Consider the following 27,246-nt stretch of genomic DNA (forward strand, 5'->3'; position numbering starts at 1 on the left):
AGGAATAGAGAGGCTGCTTCCAGTGAGACCCCCCGTTCGATGGTAGTTTTGCATCAAACCTTGGACATAAGGCACATAGCACTCAATCATCGGGGCACCGCCTGATTGGTGCATGTACCCTTGTCTTTCGGCTATCTGTTTTTTAGTGTCAACATTTACATAGCTCAAATCAAACTAAGTTCGATAGGGTTGAGCAGGATTCGAGTTAAACCGAGTAACCCGAATACCCAACGTGTGAAACCGGACTGTAAGCATATTCAGGCCTTGGTCTTAATTTCTGGGGTGAATTACAGGTTCGGTCTAGTTTTAACCGGACCTACACCCCTAAAAACGATTGCGAAATTATATACAAACATCAAGTACAAAATAAAGCTAAAATATATGTAAAAATGTTAAATGCATCTCTTTTCCTAAACCATTCAACAAAACAAGACAATTTGTATTTCATGTTACTTCAGTAACCACCACCTATTGTTGTTCTAGAAATTTATGACCACCTGTCAGTTAATCTTAATCCGAGCATCCACCACCGCTACTGCCGCATGTACTCGATGTTCTTATCTAACCCGACACGCTGCCGTAGTTGCGGGAGCACAATTCATGTTTCGAGACCGACACCCACCAGCACCTCCTACTGTCCTAACAAACCGCTGACCCATTCGATACTCCGAGTAACCATCACCACCACTGCTGCCGCCACCACTGCCCGCTAGGGGAGACATTGAAGAAGACAAGGAACCATCATTTGAACCGCCATGTTGTAAAGGCTCTAAAGTCTCAACTACATCACTCATTAGTGGTCTTGCTTTCGGGTTTTGGCTTAAACAGTAATATGCCAAACTACAAGCCTTTTGAGCTGCCTTAAGTGAGTACCGGTCTTGTAGCCTCGGGTCGATAATTAGCAACATTTTTTTCTTGTCTTTGAGTTTGGGTCGGGCCCAGTCCACTAAGCTTTGTTCTTTGTTTGGTCTTGTTTTGTCAACCGCTTTTCTTCCTGTTAATAGTTCCAAAAGAACGACCCCAAAACTGTAAACGTCACTCCTTACTGTAAGATGTCCTGTTTACCATACAAGGATGTCATGTCTATGATTATAAAAATTATGTTATTTAGATATTAATCAAACTTTTTGAATAAAATGATATAGAAGGGTCAAAGGTGGTTCGGGCGTATTGAATTCTTGATTAGCGTAATCAAACTTTTTTGTTAAATCAATCTAGGAGGTTCTTAATACTTGATTACGTTATCGAAATTTTTAAACAGTTTGACATGTTTCCTTATTTAGGTTAAGTTTTTTATTTTGTTTCATTTTACAAGTTCGAATTGTTAGTGATAAAATACTAAACCGTCCCGATTCCACATGATTTTTTTTAATAGCTAATTTTTTTTCCTACTATTTTACCCTGTGTCTCAAGTGAGACTAGAAGTCTAGAACCCACAACCTTTTAGTTGAAGGTAGGTATGAGCATTTTGTCCCAAATACCAAATACCCGTACTCGTATCCGTACCGATATAGCATATTCGGTACGGGTATTGGTGCTCATTTTTGTTGAATTTCGGTACATGTACAATCGGGTACGAGTACAAGTAACGGTACTGGTACGTTTGGTATTTCGTACCTATTTGGAATATGTAGGGGTTAATTAGGATTCTTCATATTTAATATATAAAATAAATTCTCCAACCATATTATTATTGAACAAGTATCATAGGCTTCTTCAATATTAAATATTATAATAACATCGTCTAAGAGTCGAACAAATAAACATTTCACTTAAATTGGCGACCGGATTAAGGTTCTTCAATATTATCTGATCATTAAATTGGCGATCAGTTTGGTACTTGTACTAGTTTGGTACCCGTCAAGTACCTGTACTCATACTGGTACCCGGACTAATTCAGGTTGTCTGTTACCCGAACCGGTACCGGTTTCAAGATCGTCAGATATTTGGAAATAAAAAAGCAAAACGGTACAAAAACGGGTACCGTACCAAAATACCCGTACCCAGTGTTGCAAAAATCCCGACTAGGCACCGATTAATCCCTGATTAATCGCTAGTCCCCCCTTCACTGATTAATTTTGGGCTAGTCGGCCAATTAATCAGTCAACGGTCAAATTCGGCCAAAATCGACGGTTTTCGACGATATTCCGGCCAAAATCAGTGATTTCCGGCGAGATTCCAACCAAATCAACTATTTTCGGCGATATTGTAGCAAAAACTAGAGGTTTCCAGCGAGATTCCAACCAATTTCCGGTCAAAATATGTTTGTGTATGTATAAAACTGAAAATTAAAGATAAAAATGTGCGTGTGATGTATGAAATTGAAAAATATACATTAAAGTCCGATCCGATTAATCCCGATTAATCTCGACTAATCCCGATTAATCGCCAGACCCCACACCACCGCCCGACTACCGACTAGCGATTTTTGCAACACTGCCCGTACCATACCGAAAAATTCACAGAGAAGGCTATTTTATTAAGGAAAACTATTTAAATAACTGTTTTGGCATGCCTATTTTGTGTTTAGAATTACAAATTGTACAATGATGCCCACTCAAATTCTAGTTATTTGATTGATGTATTGTTTTACCGAATAAAATTCTTAATATTAATGTTGAAATACATACCAGTCATAACATATTCAGGAGCAGCATAACCATAGGTACCCATAACTCTAGTTGATACATGGGTCTCATCGCCTCGAGGTCCAGCTTTCGCGAGCCCGAAATCTGATAACTTAGCTGTATAATCCTGTATATTTGAAACACCATTAAGTTCATAAATTTTAAAAACTAATGGTTGTTGATTATTACTTGAGAAATGATATATGATTTGAGTTAACAATTAAGTTTGCGGAATCAGGTATTAATGTTATTACTTACTAGATTGTGATTTAACTAAATCCACATGTACGGGTGGAAAGGGTCAATTATGGAAGTTTACACGGGTAGAAATAAAAAGGTTTTATGTCGTTAAAAGACGACTTGTCCTGTTAAGATCATTTTGTATGCAAAAAAACCAACTTTTAAGAATGATAAATACTATATGAAATCAATAAATTTATGTATAGACTATTCTTCAGTGTTAGTGTTTACATAAAATTGGTAACTAAATCGTTTACAATAAGACCCGAACGGTAAACAAAACCATTATGTACAAAAGAGTACGACTAATTGATACTTTCCACTCCATACATGTCAATTTATTTAGAATACAACCTAATAATATAAATACACATATCCGCGTATTTAATTATTAAGATATGTGCAACTAATGCAGATTTGATATAGCAGGAATACCAGTTTTACCCTTGGTAAGTTACCGTTTGACTTGAAAAACTTAAAAGATTTTATGATAAAGGTCACTAAAAGTAAAATGAGAAAATTAGTAAATTATAACCATCCAATTATGAAAGTGTTACAATAATTGATATAAGACAGAAGAACTAAAGTAAAGGAAAACATAAACGATCATGTAAACGTACCGAATCCAGCAAAATGTTTGAAGTTTTGAAATCCCTATAAATTACGGGCCATTCAGAGTTGTGTAGAAAGGCAAGACCTTTTGCCGCTCCATGGGCAATCATCATTCTTTTTGACCATGACAATGGTACAGATGCTTCTGAAAACCCCAAAGAAAAAGCATGTTAAAGTAAAATAGATAATATTTGCCAAACAGTGTCGATAAGTACAATTAAAGCATTCAATAATAGTAACTTATCAGTACAAAACGCTAATTATGCAAGAGACATTTCATAACTCTGGAGATGAATGCTTCATGAAGATCAATGCGAGTGTTTGGTAGATACACCAAATATTCAGGATATTCAATATTTTAGTTACGTAATTTATAATGCATTAGTTTCAGCCTTCAGGCAACCCTCGATACTTCATAACTTGGAGTCTATCAATTATTGTTATTACAAGTTTTGGTGCACAAGTTTTTCCTATTTTATCTCGTAAAGTAGTTAAGAGTATACAACTAATAATTAACAGTTAGCTGCATTATGTTCAAAATCAAATGTTGAAATAGTAGAGCCTACAAGAATTGGAAACATACTTAAATAAAAGGAAGGATTAGATGACGATTAACATGTTTAACGACAAAAGGAGATTAACATGCTTAATGACAAAAGGAGATTAACATGCTAAACGACAAAAGGATTAGATGAAAAATAACACGCTTAACAACAAAAGGTTTAAATGCAGTAAATGTGCTCGGAAAAGTGACTGCTGTAGCATTTATATAAATAATATAATGTAGACAAACCTATTAGCCTATTAGGTTTTTGTTTGTCAATAAAATCATTCCAGTCATTGTCTTAAAGATTATCACTATGCATTGGAATATTTGATGTGTTGTATTATATGTATAGTAACAACTAACAAGGGCATTAGGTCAAATTTAACTAAAATATTAGTCTTAAATCATGGAATAATGAGAACCGATGCAGGTCAGACGTAACTCTCTCTCACTCATGTTATTACCATCTTTGTCACTACCACAAAAGGCACAATCACGATACTATTGTATCAAAATTACTACCGATTACCATATATTAAGTCGATTGAAAGAAAAAACAAGAACACCATTAATAGTTAGCAAGTCTAATGAAAGGCACGTACTTCTGAACAAGTGATTCTCGAGGCTTCCTCTGAACATGAACTCATAGACAAGCAGCCTATTATCATCCTCACAACAATAACCTATCAACCTCACCAAATTGGGATGCCTGAGTTGACCAAGTAAACTGACTTCCGTCTGCCATATGATCATAAACCAAGCAAAATCATTCATACATATCATCAAGCAATATAACAAAAAAGGCACAATAAGTTAGCAAAAAAGGTAAAGATTAATGTAACCGAATATAGGTGTAAACAGTAACTCACAAGCCATTCTCGGTGGCCTTGACGGCCCTCCTTATTGAGGACCTTAACAGCAACAGGCAGAGATTTGATACCAACCCTAACATTATCATCTATATAACCTTTGTAAACAGTCCCGAAACCACCTCCCCCAAGAATGTAATCAGACCTAAAGCTTCTGGTAATGGTTTCAAGCTCAAACATAGTGAAGGAACTGATAGTATTATTTAACATAGAATTCGTTCTCGATACTTCACTAATGTTCATGTCGTTACGAGGCGTAGAAGGCTCGCTCAGTCCCGAAAGTGACCCGCTACGCTTCTTCTCCAAAGCCTGACTTTTACCAGATGTCACTTGTAACTGATTAACTGCACACCAATTTCAATTCAACATACTTTAGTCTAGGGCTGTAAAAAAACCAAACGTTCGGTGAACTGTTCGGGGGTAAGTTTGTTTATGCTCGTTTGTTTAATAAATGAACGAACATGAACAAGAAATTCTGTTCAATTTACGAATTAAACGAACACAAACAGATACTATGTTTGTTCAATTGTGTTCGTGAACGTTGATAAGGTGTTTGTTTACGCACACTAGATGAATAAAAATGTCATAAAAACACACACACACAGACAACACAAATTTGGTAACCGGATCGAACTGTTGACACCGACTATAAACACCGTCAGTATTCAATCGTATCCATTCATTCATGTCCGTAATTCATTTCCTTAATTAACAATTAACCGCACACCGATTGAAATTCGAAAGTATATAATCGTATTATGTGATTAATTTATACGTAAATTAACATATGAATAATAATGTTAAAACACACACACACAACACTAATTTGGTAACCGGACCAAACCGTGGACACTGACCATAAACACCTTCAGTGTTCATTCGTATCCATTCATTCATGTCCGTAAACCGTTCACAAACAAGTTCATTTCCTTAATTAACAATTAACCACACACCGATTGCAATTCAAAAGTATATATGAGTATTATGTGTATTAATTTATACATAAATTACCATATGAATAAAAATGTTAAAACACAAAACACACAAACACACACACAACACAAATTTGGTAACCGGACCGAACCGTTGACACTGACCACAAACACCGTCAGTGTTCATTCGTATACAGTCATTCATGTCCGTAAACCGTTCACAAACAAGTTCATTTCCTAAATTAACAATTAACCACACACCGATTACAATTCAAAAGTATATATAGTATTATGTGATTAATTTATACGTAAATTACCATATGAATAAACATATTAAAAACACACACACACACAAACACCATCAGTGTTCATTCGTATCCATTCATTCGTGCTCGTAAACCGTTCACAAACAAATTCATTTCCTTAATTAACGAACACGAACCAGATGTCACAAATGCCACCTGTAACCGATTATCCGCACACCGATTGCAATTCAACTCAATTTATCCATCAATTCATCAAACACAACACAAATGTAGGTCAATAACGACCGTTCAAACTCAATTTATCATCTACAAACCCTAAGACCATTCAAAACCGATTAAAACACCAATTCACAAGCCCTAGATCTAAAATTAAACCAAAAACATCAATACCTTGTCCGTTAGCATCAGAATTAGTTGCCGATTCCTCTCGCGTGCCGCAATTGCCCATCGATATCAACTGCAGTCTAATTACACATATAAATATAATAAATAATAATTGATGTACGGATTATTATCGCATTATACGAACAGAGGTTATGAGATTCGATCGGTGAAGTGAATTTGACGGTTGACGAATATTCCGTCCGGTGAGATTAACGCCGGCCGGTCAGTTAGTGTGTGTTTAGTCCACACTTGACTTGACTCTTATCTCAGAAGCTTTTTATACTAGAAGAAGAAAGAGAGTAGACTTTGTTGGACTAAAAATTTTAGTGACGTCATTATGACCACTTTAATATGCTGAAAATAAAATGGTTGTTAGATAAAAACAAATAATTAAATAGTGGTGAAAATATTTATCAAACTTTAAGTTTTATTTTCGGAGGTGAAGTGATGCGAATATTGACGGTATCGGTTATGTCTGTTGTACTGGCATCAAGTTGAGCTTTGTTACGTTAATGATATTAAGGGGTGTTTGGGTGAGCTTTTGAAAAATGTTAATTTATTTGTTTTTCTAAAAGCAAAAGCCGTTTGATGAATAGGATTTATTCAAAATAAAGCTTTGTCAAACTGCTTTTGTTTTTCAGAAAATAATAAGTATTTTTTTAGAAGCTCACCCAAACACTCCTAAGTTTAAAATATAAATTAGTAAATGCGAGAATATTATTAGCATATGTACAGCTTATAGGTTTGTTATTGTACTGACGCTAAACCCAAAAATTAAATATGTAAATGTCTAGAATAGTAATGACATTCGTATAACGTATGATACAACGGGCGTTGCATCGATGTGTGGACGTGTATTCAGTTGATATTGAGTATGTTCGTTATGCTTTCGGAACTAAACCTAAAAAATGATTTTGTCAAATGAACATTTTTTAAAAAATACAATAAAAAAAGTATATTAAAGTAATGACAAAATCAGTCACGCCATAATGACAACCTAAGATCACATGAAAAATTGTTAAAAATAAAACAAGTGATAACGTATAAAGCCATAAAGGGTAAGATATTATTAATCCTTTATAAATTGTGTAATGAATAAAGTAGGGATATGCTTAGTTAGAAAAATTAGTGAATATTATTAGTTTATAACAATAGATGTACATATAGTAATTTTAGAGTTATGACTAATAATTTTGGTATATAGAGTAATAGGTAGGGGTGTGCACGGTTCGGTTCGGTTATTAGCATTAACCCAACCTAACCGATCGGTTATCGGTTCGGTTCCGTTAATTTCGGTTAATAACCAATATCAAACTTGTGCTAAAATTTTGCTTAAAAATACATGAAATGAATGTTTAAATGCATGAAATGAATGCATAACTACATGAAATGAAGGTATAAATATATGAAATTGAGATATTAGTATATAAAATGGAGATATAAACACATAAAAATGATAGTATTAAATTATTAATACATATAATACATGAAATAGAGGGAAAAAGGCTAGAAAATATTAAAAAATGAAGAGTTCGGTTCGGTTCGGTTAATTTCGGTTAATTCGGTTTTCAGTTATATCGCTTCGGTTTCGTCGGTTTTCGGTTCGATTTCGGTTAACGATTCGGTTATTGCTCACCCCTAGTAATAGGTATAAGATTATTCAGGTTTTAACAAAATGCATAGATTAGTAAAAGAATCATTGTTGAATCGTAATTTGTGGATTTATTTAATTGATTTTGGTTGAATTTTAAATTATTTGAATAAATATTTGGATAATTACTAAATATGTTACAAATGTATAATATGTTATGATGTAAAATGATACATTACAATATAATATGATTTAATATGCTATATTGTGATATAATATAATGTGATATAATATAATATATGTATAATACAATATTAAATTATATGTAAGTTGTTTTATGTGAAATCATTAATAGAATCAAAGTATTTTTTTCTTCTTTTTTCCCTTTTAATCAAACTACAATTAAGAAATTTGAATTTTAACATTAAAGCATAATTTTGCATACACCATTTATATAACCAAACTCGAGTGTCATCATTTATATTAAACTTGTAACTCTCAAGAAATATAATCTAATATTTACTAATTATGAAACCGGTGCATGTAAAAAGTAAAATTATATCATTGCTTATATCAAAACTTGTAACGCTCTTAAAATAAAAGTTAATATGTACTAATTATGAAACTGGTGTATCTAATATTATGATCCTCGTTTATATTAAAACTTGTAACGCTCTTAAAATGTATATATTTAAATCGTTTTTTTAATTTCGTTAATATAACCCAATTACAATTTAATAAATTACACTAATAATGGTCTTTGAGGCTAACAGCCTAAGAGGCTGTTTGTTTACATCTGAATAGAACCATTCAGATGTAATATCTGATTCATTCAGACTTCAGACTGTTTGGTTGCAAACAGAAAAACATCTGAATGGTTAAAATTAGGTCTGAATCATTCATACTTACTGTTATTGTTGAATGGGACAGGTGCTCATTCATATCTGACTCATTCAGATCTGAATGAACCAAACAGCCCCTAACATTGTTCGTTTAAAAGACTTCAAAATAAATTGTTGGTCACTTCACTTGGTCACGTTAGAACTGATGGCCTTGTTCAAGCCCATATAAAGGTAAACATAAGACACCTACGGCCTAAAGCCCTAAATTATATAACATTAATCTAAAAGCCCAAATTATAAAAATAATATAAGAAAGCCCACTTTTCAGGCCATCTTCATTTTGCGTAAGCCCATAACTACAAGTCTACAAGACTACAACTACATCTTCATATCTTTTTCATGGTCGTTTGACCATCTCATTATTCACCTTTGACTTTTATCCAACCGTTCAATTATATGGTGTCGTCTTTGTATCTATGTTATTATGTCTCTCGATTTCGGGTTGATTTGTCAAGCCACATAGCTCAAGCTGTATAGGATCCGACTCCAGGCTCACGATTATATACGACTCTTATACTATAACTTTTCTTACACATTTGTTTTTCTGATCAAGCCAATTAAGGGTATTATATTTTTAACAACCTAGCAACTTATTTAAATGGTCCGGGCTCACGACAATGTTGTATTCTTCAGTATTAGGTTAGGCGTTTGTTATATCAATTATGTCCATGATAAATATTTCGTTTAACTATGTCTTTGTAAGCCTTTAATGAAAAGGAGGCATGCAGTTTATGTTTGACAGATCACAAAAATTGCCTAAAACGTTACCTATGTTTTTCTCTTGTTTCTTAGGAGATTAGTCATCTCGAATCATTTCCTATTAGAAACCTAAAATGAAAATTATAGGTTTGGTCATTTTATAAATATTTACTATCAATTAAAATAAACCAACATAAATATATATTTTTTAGAAATTTGTAACGTTTTTAAATTTGATCTTATAACAAAATCTGAAATTGTAAAACTAGGCTATTATCCATAACCATTTAACTTTCTTTCACTAATATTAGGTATTGGTGCAAGTCGACTCGATATTTTTTTATTAAAATTAAATGAAAAGTGAGTAACCACTTACTCGAAGCTGACATTTTCTTTTATTTTTTTAGTATTTGATTTGGTTAATTGGTTTGGTGGGAAAAGCACTCAGGGTAGACTTTTTACAAAGTCAAGCAAACAATGTATTTTAAAAGCAATCATAAACAGATTCTTATTAACAATACGTTAACAATAATGTAATGCAGATTTTATATCTATAGTTACAAAACTATATATAAATTTCAGTAGACTATTTTAATTTCATGAACCGTTAGAACCAAGTTATGCTTCATAACTCATTTTTATGAGGGCACACGATTCAAGGGCTTAACCATAATTTTAAAGGAACAGTCGGGACTTTTGTGTATAAATAACACTATTTTTCTAAGGGGAGTGAATGCCCTCATACATTACATATTGATACAAAATATATTTTCTTTTTGTAAATATATACTTAAAAATTAAAATCATAAAAGTTAAATGGAATCAAATATGCTTTTTAGCTTTTTTAAACAGCAAACATACAATGTAATTATGTCATGAAATAAATCTTGTAATATTCCAACATCATTTCGTATTTAACTAAAAGAGATACAGTTTGATTGATATTTTATATTATCATTCATTTCTTCTTTATTAAGGGTATCAATACTTGATGAATAATAAAAAAGATTTTTCCAATATTGCATCAAGTCTATTAACAGTGATGGATTCATAGTTTTCATGAATATAATCTGTGAATTAGATAAAAACAATTTGGTTGAATTGAAGTTTTTTCTAAACTATACTAATAAAATTACATAAACCTATAACTATAATCATTTGACAAAATCAACATTTTTTTGTTCCCAACCAAGGTTGAGTGAAGCCTTCCCAAACACGCCCCTCTTACATGGCTTTAGGTATGCCGTCCACTCCAAATAGGGGTGTAAACTAGTCGAGACGAGACACCGGTCGGCACATTTAACTTACAAAAGCTCAAGCCCAGCTGTTCCATACTTTATTGAAAACCTCATGTACAAACTATGAAAAAAATTTCAAGCACGGACTCGACTTGTTCCTAGTTTTTTTTTATTTAATTATTAGTTAAATATATAAATATATTAGCTTAAAAGTGTGCCTATGCGCAAGGTTCACTCAAAACGAGAGAGGCGTCGCTTCTGACGGGTCAGGTGACACAAGTATAGAGGTGTGCCTCTTGTACACTGGGAAATGTTGTGCATTAATATATCAAATGAAATATCTTATAAATTAGTAACTAATGTTTAAAAATGTTTTAATTATGTCACTCATGCATGTTTTTTTCAAATCAGGCTACTAAATCTTCAATTAAACTCTTACAGATTTTTTTGTGCGTCAAGAAAGAATTGGAGGATAAGATGTGAGGGTCGGAATTTGCAATATATGTAGTTAAATTTAACAGACTTTAAAAAAACGTTAATTATATTAAAATTCACGTCGCCACTCAACTTTAGCATAAAAAAATAGAAAGAAAGATTTCCTATGTGAAACAAAAAAAAAAGCTAAAACATGTTAAAATATTTAATTTAATAAAATATGAAAGTTGAGTGACTTAATTGAAATACTTTTTAAAATTGAGTGACCTAATTGAAATAATTTTAAAACTTAATCACTATATTAAATTGTATATAGATGTTATAATACCGTAATTTAAGGTATGTGATGATAGAAACCTATCAAAAAATATATGTAATACTTTGGGTCCCTATTATCATACGCGTCTCAGGTTTTTTAAATCAATATATACGTGTGTAAGTGTATATGTCCATGTATATATGTACATGTACATGTGATATGTATGTATATATTCTTAGAGTTCATTAGATATTCATGCACATATAAATATCACATGTATGTATATATTCTTAGAGTTCATTAGATATTCATGCACATATAAATATTCTTCTCTTTCTTTTTAGAAACCAAAAAGAGAAGGATTGGATTCTTGTGTAATTAGAGGTTGAGACTAGAGAGACATACTTTCAAATACTTGATTCTTTTGCTTTTAGTGGGCAATATGTATTGGTCTGTCCCTCACACCGAAAGTTTGTGAATATATCCTTTGCTTGTTTTCATAATAATATATTAATGACCGTACACATCATTTTCGTTCAATGGGCTTGACAAAACTGCTTTTCATTAAAATAAAATGCAAGAAATTAGTGTTTTTCTAATAATGTGATAATGGAATTAATATATCATGTTATTACAAAGGCACCACGAATAAAATCACTTATACATGAAAAATACGTAGTTATAAAATTTTAAATGATTTTTTTTTCTGAATAATTAATTTATTTATTTTGAATCTTCTCTCTTTTCTCGTAAGAAGTTTCGTGCACATGTGTATGTCATGTAACTATAGTCAAAGTGTCAGACTCAATGGTATGTCTCTTCATATATAGCATAGGCATATATCCATATCTTAGATGTAACTACACTCGTCCATTGTTAGTTTATTTGACGCCATCAGGATGACGTGAAACGTTTCCTGGAGAAAACCGACTAGCTCGTAAAACCCTTTACCTGCTTTCCAGGAGAAATTCGCCGACAACAAGGTTAAGAGTTTAAGATCGAGAAACTGGGATGCCGTTGGACCAGAAGGTCTTTGGCCCTTGGGCAAATTAATGGACCTACAGATAGAGTCAACGATATCCCCATAGGAGATCAGACGATAATATTCTCCCAACATAAAGTAAAATATACATCTCTTGATAAATATAAATGTATATAACAAAATATTTTATATGTTAACGTTATCAATTATGGGGTTGTTTCCTATAAAAACTTCGAAAAAATTAAGAATTTTGAGAGCTCTTAACAACCACATATTTTTAAAAATTCTTTTTTATATATTAAAATTATTTTAGAGTAGTTTTATCATATTTTTAAAATATATTTTTCATTACATGTATAAATCACATGTTTACACATCTGTAACATTTAGGTAATAACAAATTTACATACGTGTAAAACAAAACATAGATATGTGTAAAAACTAATTTTTATTATTGCAATCGCAAATATAGATATAAAAAGTTATAAAACTGCAGTCAAGTAATATTAGCAAGCAAAAAGTTCTTAAAATCTTTAAAATTCCTAAATAGTTTAAGATTTTTGTAATGAAACTCATACCATTAGTTATGAATTTGAATACTATGACTACATCTTATTATTATTGTTATCAATGTATTATCTTCATCATTAAACATAAGAAGAAGTTTTAAATAATACTAAGTTGATAACTACATATTATGATATTCTAATGCATCATGAATTGGGTGATCCAGTGGGTACGGACAGTGAAATGCATGTTTAGGTATTGTAAAAGCAAAGGTAAACAAAGTCATTGGTAAATGATGTGGGCGCATGAAGATAGAGATGCAATAATGCATGCTATGGTAAGTGGCTATCAACATCGTGAAAGGAATAACCTTAAATATATATGAACACACTTATCACCAACTTGTGGACATACATATATGAAACCACTAAAAAGTAACTCGACATGGGATTGGTTAGATTGGCTTAAATAATAAACAAGCTAACTAACTTTTTTATTTTTTTAACTGCAAAGGATTTTTAATATTAAACCAATCTAACAAATATATCTAAAATTATGTAACACCTTCCTAGATTTGTAAGTACATTAAACAAAGTATTGGTGATCAAAATTGGTCGTAAATTACCTAGCGAATAGCGATCAAAATCAGTTGTAAATTTATTGACGTATTTATGACCTAATTTAGAACCAAAATTAAATTTATGACTAATTTTGTTATAGAATTATTTTGATATTATCCATTGCAAATACGTAGTGGAAAAAAAACTTAAAAGTAATTTTTTAACTGAAAATAGAAAAAACTAGGAAGTTATGACTAGGGGCCTGATTAGTTGTTTAATATTATCCTCACCCTATGCTATATAATTCTCAACGGGAAAATAATATAATATATTATTCATGTAAGAGTAATGTTGTCTTTTTAAATTTGAAATATTAATAAAATACTCTTTTAAACTTTAAAATTTTGATTTTGCACTTAGTCACATAGATTTTGTACAAATTTTCTCTTAGTTAAAATGTACAACTCTAACCATGCCATAACGACTATATAAGGTAAACCAAATCCAAAGTATACGATGAGCGTTAACTCAAATCCAAAGTATATGATGAGCAAATTTACTCGATTACAATTTGGGTTAATCAGTTAAAACAGAATAAAATATCAAGAACTTAATAACTAAAAATCATTAATCATCATTAATCCGAGTTCCTTAATTAAATTTTAGATATTTCTAACATCTAACAAACGGTAAAATAATAAGAAAATTAGGTCAAACAAATGTATAACGTAGCCGCCCATGAAAGGTCATATTCTACTTGGAGGCTTGGGCCCACTTCTTCACCGCAAACTCATTCTCAGCCATTAATTTCCATTTTCTTAATATTCTGTCACAATACAAAACAACAAACATATACAAATGTTAAATGTCTCTAATATTATTAATTTATAAGTAAAATAAATAAAATGTTTTTTTGAATAACATTTACCTTTTATTAATAATATAAACCAGTAAACCTGTTCACATCGTTGTGGAGTTTTACATCGACCGAAAACTATAATACAGATCTAAGGTTATTATTTATATTCTTAAAGTAAAAAAAATGGTAATATACTAATATATACTCACATTTAATCATGTTTTGTATTATAAACGTTCATCTACTACATATGTAGGCTAAGGGTTATCGACTATTGCTCCATGTCATACATATCAGTAGATTTATGAGTAGCTTAAGCGTGTGAGTTAATTATTACAGATAAAATGTACGTGATAACGACACAAAATTTATTTATATTTTTCCCAACTTAAAAATATCAATAAAATTTCGATCATTTTCTAACTTTAGAAATATAATATTTAAAAACAATTTATTTTATTATCTGGTATAGTCGTTTACAACTTTTTATTTTCACTGGTTAACTTCATTAAAAACATTTAACAAATAGTACCTTTTTATATTGCTATGGTGACCTTATTACCCCTACCTTTTTCTCTAAACTACAAAAACATCATTCTCAGTCTCCACATACAACTAAGGGTATTACTGTCATCTTAAAACATGCTAAACCTAGTATAAAACCACCTCTTCACCACTTCTAACATAAACTCACAAACCAAAGTACCAAACACAAGAAACCTAAATCCTCTCATATTCTCTCATAACATAATAATAACAATTTCAGTTATGACAAAAGTGTACCCTAAAACTGTTATTCCCGCCCTAAATTCTAACAATAAACAACGGTTATTTACCGAACCTTCAACCACCGGTCGGAATAATAATAATAATAGTCCGGCAGTGCTTACCGTGTGGAAGAAGTCGTTGCTCTTCAATTGCGATGGATTCACCGTCTTCGATTCGAAAGGAAATCTTGTCTTTCGAGTTGATAATTATGCCGCGGGTAATAAGGCGGAGATTGTTCTCATGGATGCATCCGGCAGTTCTCTCCTCACCATCCGCAAGAAGGTATGCATATATATTTAGCTCGAGTCTTGTATGAAAAGATCGTTTAAGCTTGTCGAGTCTTAAGAAACTTAATGTATTTTTGATGTTTTAATTCCTTTGCACTTTCTACTTATCAATTTCACATTGCACACCCGAGCTTGAGCCAAGCCCTGGCTCGTTTAAGGTACTACACACAAGCACGGGTTAAGCTTAGCTTCGTTGAAGGTTTTTCTTGACAAACAAAATAACTAAAAAGATATATATAAATGAATTAATAAATAATAAAAGAGCCATACTCGACCTCAGACTCTCATAAGTTAAAACGAGCCAAGCTTAGGCTCATTTAAGATTTTTCTCAATGTTTTATAAAAATAATAAAAAGTTATATAAATGAATTAATTAATAAATAATAAACGGACTCAAGCTCAATAACTCATAAGTCAAAATGAGCCGAGCTCTAACTCGTTTAAGGTATTACACAAGAGCTCGCGCCGAGCTTAGGCTTCTTTATGTTTTTTCTCGAATATAAAGATAATTAAAAATATATGTAAATAAATTACTAAATAATAAATGAGTCGAACTTGAACTCGAGCTCCCATAGGTCGGAACTAGTCAAGGCTCAAGCCTATTGGAGCTCAACTCACACTCATAATATATGAATTTATCAATTCAATGTGCCCTAGGTGATGTTTTCTTCTTAATTTTGAATTTTGGATCCAATTTAGGTCTGATTAAATGTTTAATTTGTCAATTGAACAGAGATTAAGCCTAACGGAGAGTTGGCTGGTGTACGATGGAGAAACAACAACGAATCCTCGTTTTTCAGTGACGAAACACGTGAATATCCTAAACGCTAAATCGTTGGCATATGTTAGCACCATGGGGTCACCAAAAAACAGGAGCAAAAAGAACGTGGCGTATGAGATTGAAGGCTCTCACTCACAACGATGTTGTGTCGTGTATGATGACAAACGACGTCACATTGCTGAGCTCAAGCGTAAGGAAGCTGTAAGAGGAGTTGCGTTCGGTGGAGATGTTTTCCGTCTAGTTGTACAATCAGAGATTGATTCGACGGTTGCGATGGCTCTCGTTGTTCTTCTAGATCAGATGTTTGGTGGTTCGTCCCGAAGGTTATTGTCTTAAATTCAATAGTAGCGGTTTTTGTCTCTTAGTGGGAGGTCCTGGGTTATAACCATGCAAGAAAGGCGTCAAAGGAGTATTGTAAATTTGTCGTTAAAAATATATATAAAAAATTGGCATACTGAGATCCATTAGGGTACATAGATTGCATTTAGATCATGATATTTTCATTATGAGTCATAGAAGAAATAAAGATTCATGAATATAAGGCTCTAAATGGGATCTTGCTTACGAAAAATAGTAATTGGGATTGAATTAGTTGGTTAGTATTTGTATATTTTGCTTTATAGCTAGGTAGTTCTTTATTTGATCAATAATGCGTACGTATAAATATATTATACGATTTTATATACGCTTTTCGTGTATTGAGGGATTGATTTTTTTGGATGTATATGAAGGAGTATCTTATAAATATACAATGTTAATTTGTGTTGATGATGTGGTTCTTTTATTTGTTATGGTATTTTATAAGTCGAATTGTATTTATGTATTGTCCTGTCTAGTTTTTTACTATACAATTATTTTTGTTTTGTTTTGTTTTTTTTTTCTTTTATCATATTGGTGGCATTGTTAAAAAAGTTGCTAAAGGCCAACATGAAAATGCAACTTTTTTTTTATATTTTTACTATTATATAATTCTAAATAGGTTAATTTTGATATGTCAATAACTGGTTACTAATATAATATCTAATTTTCAAAGATTTGAACACTTTTCTAATAACTATATAGGCGTTGGCTTGTCATTCTTTGTTGAAAATCAATATAAGCCGATGGTTAGTCGTCTATAAGCAGTCTACCTTCGACAACTAAAATCTTGAGCGGGATCAACTTTTAGTTATCAATGGATTTCTGTCATAGATAACACTTTTTCTTTTTTTATCAGATGAGCAATACCATAGCGGTACCCTGATGATTTTCTTGAAGAGATGCCATTGGTTCAAGCCGTGTCATGCGCGAGCCTGGCATTTTTGTTTTCCTTGGAATTGGTGGCGGGTCGGGGTCATCAGCTTTGTCTGCGATGACGGGTGTGTGTGGCCTTTTCCAATTGGGTGTACATGCGGCTTTGATTGTCGTTACAATAAATAAATAAAATAAAAAAGATGATATTTTTTAAAGTGGTGTATACATTGTTTAATACTGATTTACTAGACATTTTCAATTAGTAATACGAAGTATAAAAATAATAAAAAAAATCAATCCACAAAACAAATATTCATTCACCATCTTCATACAATAATTGATTAAAAAAATATAACATACATAAAAAACAAGAACAATTTGACATCACTCATGTCACATATAAACATAAAAAAACATAGAACATGCATACATATATTGTATACCTATAACATATGTATGTAACAATGTATCACTATAATTTGTTCTTGTAATGGCAGTCCTGATTCACAATCTTTCTATTTAACACATCAATCTGTAGATGACACGTGGACGTAGAGCTGACGTGGATATTAAACATATGAAGTACACGAATTTTACCAGAGATTTTAGTATGAGTAGATAAGGGAAAGTTACCACTGATCACATCACGGTAGACGTTAATATCCGCTAACAATCGATCGGCGAATACAGTTAGCGTCAGGTTCATTTGTTTGGCATCGCCCGAGCCAATCTTCCCACCGGGGATAGGGACGCTACCGATATCATGACCTTTGTATATGAGAGCAGCCGAGCTGTTTCGATACGTGACACCGACTTTATTAGGGTTTTTAACGGAAATCGTTATGTGGAGCGAGATGTTAACGGAAACCGTTAGTGGAATGAGGTTTACGGAGGCGTTTACGTTGTTGATGGCGACCGAGTTGACGGTTGTGATAGGTTTTTTGGATTTGAAGACGGTGAGAGCAAGAATTAGAATGAGGAGACCGATGGCGAGTATAGCGAGAATTACCGATAATAATATGCATCTCCGGCGTTTGGAATTTTTGGGATTCTCGGGGACAGCCCTGGCTGCGACGTTCTCTTCATCTTGTTCACCATTTTGGTATTTTGGTTTAGCATGCATTTTGCTAAGGTTTAGTTAACACTAATTGCATGCTCTTTATATATTTACATAATAAGATGAGAGATATACTATTAATCTAAATGGTCTACATCATATGTTGATTATAAGTTATAAGTTAAAATCTCAACAAGGATATATAACTAATAAATTGACTAATATAAAAGGTTAAAAATATAAAAATGAGTATAAACACGCTCATCGGTATTAGCAACGTGGAAACCAAAGTACAGAGTCGTTTATGATAATGCAGGGATCCACGCGTAAAATAAATTGGCCCTGATAGAAACTTAAAATTTTGTAATTATTAATATAAAGATAACTAGATAAGTGTGATAAACATTCAAAATACTAAAACACTTACGCTAAATATTCAAAGCATCTTCAAATGCGTTTATAAATTAATATATCAGAGAAAAAGTTAATAAACCTGGGCCTCGGGTTAGCGGCCACTGTGCATCTACACACCCTGCACATGATACCGACACGCCCAGCCTGAGCATTTTCTACTGTTTTAGTAATAACTCATGACGATACCAGGTTAATGTATGTTCAAGTTTTTAACACAAGCTTTTTTTTTAATAGTTTTTTTAGGGTTTATATTTTTAAATCAAATACAAATCTTTGTGATTCAAATACCATATTATATTTAAACATGCACATATAATGAATTAATGACCCTTATTGATAACATATTTTTTTAAGACAAAACATTATAATAAAATAAAAAAGTGGGAAAATGGAACATCAATGAAGTTTTACAAGTAAACATCGAAAGAAACCGTTTATTGCATGCGTACAAGGTTTCTCCAAATTTGAAAACGCCATGATTGACCAAATTTCATGTCATTTATATAAAAAATCATTTTGTAAATTGTAATACTATTTATATAGCGCCATATTGTGGTGGCACAGCGACACTCAAATGGCAGTTGACGATATGGTTTCTCGGGGGTACGTCTAAGACAACATAGTCAGACCAAATTGAGGGCAACCAGACTCTCCAAATTTAAGGAGTACAGTGGCCTAACAGACGAGAAAGTCGTCATTCCAAAAAAATAAATGAAACTTGCGAAAAGTTGGCAAGTAAACGAACCGAACAGTCATGAACAAGCAATGTTCGTGTTCGTTTGTTTAACTGTAACCAAATAATCAATCAAACACAAGAGTTTTAACGAACGGGATTTTCTCGTTTGTCCTTGTTCGTTAAGAAAATGAGTGTTTATGTTTGTTTATATTCGTTTGCTAGCAGTATAAGACTATAGATGAATGGTTTACGAACATAAATGAACAAAGATGAACAGACATAGATGAAACACAACACTAATTAAAAGTGAACATGAATTTATTAGACCTAAAAAGTTTAAAAAAACTAGACAAAAAAAATCAAGCAGTGATAATTTAATTTCATACTAGACTATATTATTATAATTAGCCTATAAACTTCTAATGGCTAAATAATAGAGAGAAGTTAAGTAAACATAACTGAACGAACATAAATAGATGCAGACGAATGAACATAAACAAATGATCAAAACTTAGGCCCTTACGTTTTGAGTTTTACTGCTACTCATTGTCGAAGTCTATGAACATTCTATATGCATCTCGATCTGAAGAATAATAAGCCTTAACCAGAGTGTCGATTTGAAAACCAAGTTTCTTGTATAGATTGACTGCTGAACTTCTTGCAGGATCCACATGAAGTGATATCCGGTTTATGCGTTTGCTCCTGCATTTTTCTATTGCTGCTTTCATCAGTGCCTCTCCATGCCCTTGTCTCCTATACTTCTCCTTTACTATTTCAAAATATATTTACAAACAATACAAATAAAATAAAATAATCAGAACTACAACTTTGTGTGATTTTCCAATATCCATCAGTTATGTGTAAGATATATATAGTTCATATTTTGGCTAAAAACATTATTTGACCCGTATTTGAAATAAAACACGACCCAAAACGACCAGTTCATAAGTAAATGGGTCGAAATTCCCATTTTTCGACCCATTAATTAGTGGCCGTTATGATATATATATATAACCCACACCAAAACGACCCATTCATTTGGACCCCCCCCCCCCCCAATGATAAAATAAACCCCCTTTTGTTCAGGAACAGTTCGATTGATAGGGTTTAAACGAAAACCGAGCTGAATAAATTATGGTTCGATGAATTTCGATTAGGGGTAAAAAGCAGCAATGAAATGAAATGAAATGAAATGAAATTAATTACCTGCAAGTTTGGTGATGGAGGAAGAGAGTGAGGAAAGTGATGAATACATGACATAGCCACCAATCTCACCGCCCTCGATTTCCAAGTAGATCAAACCGCTATTCTTCTTCTTTAACTCATCATCGAAAGATCGTGCCAGTGACTCGTGTTTCGGGAATATCTTCTTCTCTAGCTTCACTATTTCATCCACTGCTTTACCCCAACTGCTTGACTTTCGCTGCAGCTCAATCAACTCCATCACCACTGCTCTGCTTTCCGCTTACGCTTGGTTCACAGCTCTCAAGACACTAACATAACAATATTATAAATAGCCTATAAACTTCTAATAGATATACATAAGAGACAAGTAAGTAAACATAACTTAACGTAGACGAATGAACATAAACAAACGATCATAAAGGAGTTTAAATGAATGTTCGTCAACGAACATAAATGAATGCACGACACATGCACTCACATTCTTTTATCTAACCACATGAACAAAAAGTTTTGTTCGCAAACTAACAAACATAGACAAGCATCCCATCGATTGGTTCATTAAACGTTCATTTTGTTTAAATGTCTCACGAAAATCATAAAAATAATAATTAAGCTTGCACAAGTAAAAAGATATAAACAAATGTGATTACACATAAACTTTGCAGTCCTAAAAATCGTCGTGTCAAATTAAAATTACTAAATTCACCAATCAAGAACCAAAATCAAGCTTTCGACACAAATTCGCATCCACAATCCTCTTGTTTTCGACTCGCTTCGGCTTCAAAGGTGCACCAGGGCACACTGCTAGTCCAGTGACTCGAGCAGGCGGAGTCCTGAGCACATCATGGCTCGAGTCAGCTTCAGAAGTCAAAATATCTGCAAAGACATCCTCTGCTTCTTTGCGTATAATATCTTCCAACACTGATACCATTAATGAATCATTATTAAGCTTGACGGAATCATTCAAACCATAATCAAGTTTCCTTAAAGCAGACTTTCCAGACTGTTTCTTTTGAATAGGGCCCGGTGCACACACATCGAAAACATCTTCCATTGGGGTTGAACTTGACGGGCTATCATTCGATGTAAACTTGACTTTTACTTCGGCCAAACTCGGGGTTATGGGATGCATAGGAGCACCAACATTATTGGTCTTGGTTTCCATGAGAGTGGAATTTTTATCGGATTTCTTAACGGATTCAGTTGATGTGTTTCCGAACTCAATAGCATCCATTTTATTCAAACTCATTATTTTCTAGAAAAATAAACATATATTAAATATGATATTTTACAAAATCTGCATGTAATTCAATTTCAGGCTAAAACTGAAACAAAAACCGAAGCGTCGGTTTTTAAGTTTTCGAAAACCGTTCGGTTTTGTTTCATTATCGGGTTTTTCAGTTTTGCTATCTAGGCTTGAACTTTTAATCCGAAACAAAAAAAAAAAAAAAAAAAAAAAAAGTTAACCAAAAATATCAAACTTGGGCCTAAATTTTTTTGTTAGTTAATAGCTAATTAAATTTTATAAATTTGGATTGAACTATTATAAATCACTTAAAATTTTAGAATAAAAAATAAAATTCTATAAATTCATTTAGGTTTGGTTTTTTGCGAAGTAGTGTAAATTTACCTGTTTTCGCGCGAAATTTATCTTTCCCGTTTTCGACTGAAAATTTGAGCCCCCCCCCCCCCTATGATACGCTAAACCGAAACTGAACCTAAAGTTCTTGCTTTTTGTTTGGATCGGTTTTTTCTGTTTCAAATTCGAGGTTTCCGAGAAGTTTTTCGGTATCATGCACACTCCTAACTAACATCAATTTGCAACTAATTTCATAAACTATGATTTGCCCTAAAATATCACAAACTCACATAAACCCTAACCATAGACCACCAACAACAAACAAATTAATGAAACTAAATCAATTAAATTAAACTAACATCAGTTAATCAAATCAGGTTAATGACATCAATCGAACATCAAATTCATAACATAATTAACAAAAAATCGATTTTAAAAAACTTTAAAGCCTAATAATGAAGAATATGAATACATAGAAAAGATAACTTACCGGAAATTGATAAGCCGGAGATGGGTGTCTGTTGATTGAATCAGTATCCGGCGGATTGGGTTATTATTATTTATTATTATTATTGTGATTATTATTTTATTATATATATAGAGGAGGAAATTAATAATAGATTGCATGGTGTTATTTGACGTTTTGTTTGATCAATTTGACCGTTGAGGTAATTAAACTGGTTTGGACTTTGGCCCATGAATGGAACTTTTACACTTGTTTTGATTAGAGATGGTAATGGGTTGGGTTTGAGTCGGGTTTAGGTATTTCCAAACTCATACTTGATTATTAAAGTCCGTCCCAAACCTGTCATAAACCTTTCAGGTTCGGGTTTTGATAAAATACCCGTCATGTACACCCGACTCAAAACTCGTCGGGTTTCTACCGGATTTTGACAAAATATAACTGATCGATTACAAAGATGGTTACCATATAGATAAAATATCTCAAATAATTGATATAAACAAGTTTCGACAAATAATATATTTGGAATACAGTATATATATAATATAATAAGTTATATCGGGTGCATCGTGTATATAATCGGGTAAATGGGTCTATGTTATCGGGTAATCGGATATATTAGAAATTCCAAATCCGTCCCAAACCCGAGAAAAACTTCAAAACTAATCTCAAACCCTCAAGGTTGCAAAAGTCGCTAGGCGGACCCTAGACGGCCGACTGAGGAGTTGAGAGTACTCGGCCTTAGTCGGAGAGTACTCGGGGATGGCTCACCGAGAACTCGGCCTAGGCGGGGATTACTCGTTGAGTACTCGGCGCTTAGGCGCGATTTTTACAACCATGCAAACCCTAATGGGCCGGGTATTACCCGCCCCATTTATGTTGAGTTTTGGGTTTTCCTATCGAGTTTAGATTTCATTGTCATCCCTAATTTTAATGGGGTAGATTAGAATTGAAAATATTGTACAAAATTTTAAAAAGTATTTAGATTCATGTAAATATGAAATATTATTGGTTATGAATGCCGCTTCGGTATAGATTTGCAATAAATTTATATTTAAACATAGATTTACATCTTTAACTCACGGTCGGCCCATGGGTCAACGAAACTAAGCAAAGGCTTTAGGCCCACTCTTTTTTTTAAAGGCAAATTTCTTAATCCCTTGTTATAAGTGGGACTTGAACCCACAACCTCCACAAACCTTAGGTGTTTTTAGAGCTTTGCCTCTACCATTGGACCACCACCCCAATGGCATATATAAATATATTATAATAGACAAAGTAGGGTAAAGTTAAAATACAAAGGACAACAAAAATGAGAAATGTGAGAAGGAATCCAATCCATTGATCTTATATTTGAATAACTGAGATTAGTTTAATAAATAAAAATTGATAGAAAGGGCATGAAGGTAATAACCCATCTTTGTTGACTTTCTCTCTCCACATGCAAGGCACATGTCAATTCTCACATCATTTTAAAATGTCCATAACTTTTTCATACGGCATTATATTTTTTAAAAAGTCACCATAATAATAAGCGTTTTTTTATCTTTAATATGAGTATCATATATTATATAAAAATAAAAAAAAATTAATGGGTTTTGTAATTGTGTGTTTTTTGTTGTTCATTGTGTCATTGTGTAATATGTTCATTGTGTCTTACGTTTCAAGTCATTGTGTTATATATATTCAACATTGTGTCTTACGTTTTAGGCCATTATGTTATACGTATTAATCATTGTGTCTTACGTTTTAGGTCATTGTGTTATACGTATTCACCAATGTGTTTTACGTTTCAAGTTATTGTGTAACATGTATTAATCATTGTGTTTTATGTATTAGATAATTTGTTGTTATTTTATCATTATTTTTACATATTATTATTACACAATGGTGTTATTAGTATTTAAAAAAACATAATGATGAGTTAAAAGACACAATGACGAAAAAAACACAATAATAAGCGAAAAGACACAATAGTGTACGAAAAGACACAATGTTGTGCGAAAAAAGACACAATGGTGTGCGAAAAGACACAATGACGAAAAAAGACACGATAATAAGCGAAAAGACACAATGATAAGCGAAAAGACACAATGGTGTGCGAAATGACACAATGACGAAAAAAGACACAATGATAAGCGAAAAGACACAATGGTGTGCGAAAAGACACAATGACGAAAAAAAACATAATGATAAGCGAAAAAACACAATGGTGTGCAAAAAGACACAATGACAAAAAAAACACAATGGTAAGCGAAAATACACAATGACGAAAAAAGACACAATTATAAGCGAAAAGACACAGTGGTGTGCAAAAAGACACAATGATAAGCGAAAAGACACACTGGTATGCAAAAAGACACAATGGTATGCGAAAATACACAATGACGTGATTTTTGTTTTAAATTTTATATAACAAAAATCATACTCATATTAAAGATAAAAAAACGCTTGTTATTATGATGAATTTTTTAAAAAAAAAAACTATCATACGAAAAAGTTATAAACGTTTTTAAAATGATGGGGGTATTAACATATGTCTTGCATGTGGAGAGAGAAAATGTGTATAATTACCTTTATACCCTTTTTCCTTTGGTCCTCACTTGACACATGTCAATTATTTATGGTTTTTCACACTTCTCATTTTTATTACCCTTTGTAGAATAACTTGACCCGACAAAGTAAACTTAAAATTGTGTATTGGTTACAGTGGTAAACTTAGTTGTTGTTAAGTTGTAGATCATGATGAGTTTAAGACTTGTATTATGTTAAAAAAAGTATTTCTGAAGAGGTAGGTCCCAGCAGAGCCCAGTTGGACCCGCAAGACTCACCTTGAAAAGGGACGTCTGCGCAGTTGAACCCGCAAGACTCCTTAACGGACGTCTGCGCGGTTGAACCCGCAAGACTTAACTTAAAGGGACGTTTGCGCCGAGACCAACTGGATCCTCAGGACCCACCATGCTCAGAGACGTGACGTCCTTACGCGCAGTACGCAAGCTGTTCCCGCAGGAAAAGCCTCCCAATGGTGAAGTACTCTGCCTGTTCCCGCAGCTGCGGATACAAGCCATCAAGGAAGGCTACCTGCGCAGCAAAGCTACACGCACAAGGCACTTAACTCTCATAATAATTCAGTAGTCACCTAAAGAAGGAATGAGCAAAGCCGGGAATACTCCCGCACAAAGCCGGGAATACTCCCGCCCAAATGAGCCAGTCCGTACGATACTGGAGGATCTTTTGTACTGTACCTGACGAGGTATGGACAAAAGATCTGACCAAAGATACGACAGCTCACTGACAACAGTATGACGAGCAACACGCTCTTGTACTGTATGTCACTATTAGCCGCTGCCTACTCACCAACCTGTCGGAGGACGTGCATAGCCTGCAGTTGGTGGAACAGGAATAGTACACAGCCGGTCTGGTCACTATCAGCCGCTGCCTACCCACCAATCACCAGCATGGCATGTGCGTAGCCCACAGTTGGCAGAACAGGAACACTATTCAGCCGGCTGTACCTTCTTGGAAACCTACATTCGGCTATAAATACTCCAACACCTTGGAATGGTATGATCATCTTGTATCTTATCTCATATCTCATATATTGATATATTACCTGATATCTGCTCTAGTCATTCTCTTAATATACACTTATATTCAAGAGCAATCTAGTCTGATTCTCACGCCGGAGGGTGGTCACAAGGAGGTACCCCCCCTTCTCAGTGACGAGCTCACGGTGTCTGTTTTGCAGGTTATCAGAAGAACCATCTTTGCCGGATCTAACCCCTCGTGGGAAACATCTGTTTAACCCCCAGATTATCCGTAATCTGCCCGGGGTCGATTAGTGTTTCTTTATTGGCGCCATCCGTGCATAAAAGCTAGAACTTAATTCTCTCAGTTTTCTCAAAACTTTTGGAAAGATGGTTAAAGAAACTCCGGTAACCACAACCCCAGCTACTGGGGGGAATACCGGCGACTATACAGTTTTTACGAACACTACCCCGGTTACCCAAACCGGGGCAAGTACAGTAAAATTTACGAACACTACCCCAGTTACCCGAGCTGGGGCAAGTGCAGTAAATAATCTCTCACTGGGATTCACCGATACCCAGTTAGAGAGACAACGAACGAGGCTCCCCCGCCAAACACTCGATGAAGTTAAAGCGTGGGCGGAAGCACGTCAAAAAGAATTCCAAGCTGAGTTGGATGAACGCTTACGTTCACTCCAACAGGCTGATGAATTCGGAGAGTACTTGGACGATGATTCGGAGGAATCCGATAGTGACGTAAACCCTCG

General features: G+C 33.4%; 3 protein-coding genes and 1 pseudogene across 4 annotated transcripts; 1 reads left to right on the forward strand and 3 right to left on the reverse strand.

The window, feature by feature from the left end:
- Positions 1-498: 498 nt before the first annotated feature.
- Positions 499-6,707, reverse strand: LOC143611544 (putative serine/threonine-protein kinase PBL8). Its single transcript, XM_077085743.1, has 6 exons — positions 6,484-6,707; positions 4,896-5,239; positions 4,629-4,764; positions 3,488-3,624; positions 2,631-2,754; positions 499-1,057 (listed from the first exon to the last, which is right to left on the reverse strand). The coding sequence occupies exons 1-6, from the start codon at positions 6,539-6,541 to the stop codon at positions 558-560; spliced, it is 1,299 nt and encodes a 432-aa protein (XP_076941858.1). The 5' UTR covers positions 6,542-6,707; the 3' UTR covers positions 499-557.
- An 8,449-nt stretch (positions 6,708-15,156) lies between these two features.
- LOC143611539 (protein LURP-one-related 8-like) lies at positions 15,157-16,939 on the forward strand. The gene is made up of 2 exons (XM_077085740.1): positions 15,157-15,559; positions 16,298-16,939. Exons 1-2 carry the CDS (start codon positions 15,278-15,280, stop codon positions 16,679-16,681), a joined length of 666 nt encoding a protein of 221 aa, XP_076941855.1. The 5' UTR covers positions 15,157-15,277; the 3' UTR covers positions 16,682-16,939.
- A 3,297-nt stretch (positions 16,940-20,236) lies between these two features.
- LOC143611554 (uncharacterized) lies at positions 20,237-21,169 on the reverse strand. Its single transcript, XM_077085753.1, has 2 exons — positions 20,932-21,169; positions 20,237-20,494 (listed from the first exon to the last, which is right to left on the reverse strand). Exons 1-2 carry the CDS (start codon positions 21,167-21,169, stop codon positions 20,265-20,267), a joined length of 468 nt encoding a protein of 155 aa, XP_076941868.1. The 3' UTR covers positions 20,237-20,264.
- A 398-nt stretch (positions 21,170-21,567) lies between these two features.
- Positions 21,568-23,062, reverse strand: LOC143611555 (unknown protein 1 pseudogene; annotated as a pseudogene). Its single transcript, XR_013149789.1, has 2 exons — positions 22,980-23,062; positions 21,568-22,165 (listed from the first exon to the last, which is right to left on the reverse strand). The product of XR_013149789.1 is annotated as an unknown protein 1 pseudogene (transcript).
- Positions 23,063-27,246: the final 4,184 nt, after the last annotated feature.

This window comes from Bidens hawaiensis, unplaced genomic scaffold, assembly GCF_021521415.1.
Source record: "Bidens hawaiensis isolate Kalapana, Puna unplaced genomic scaffold, B.hawaiensis_p1.1 tig00031487_1, whole genome shotgun sequence".
NCBI lineage: Eukaryota > Viridiplantae > Streptophyta > Magnoliopsida > Asterales > Asteraceae > Bidens > Bidens hawaiensis.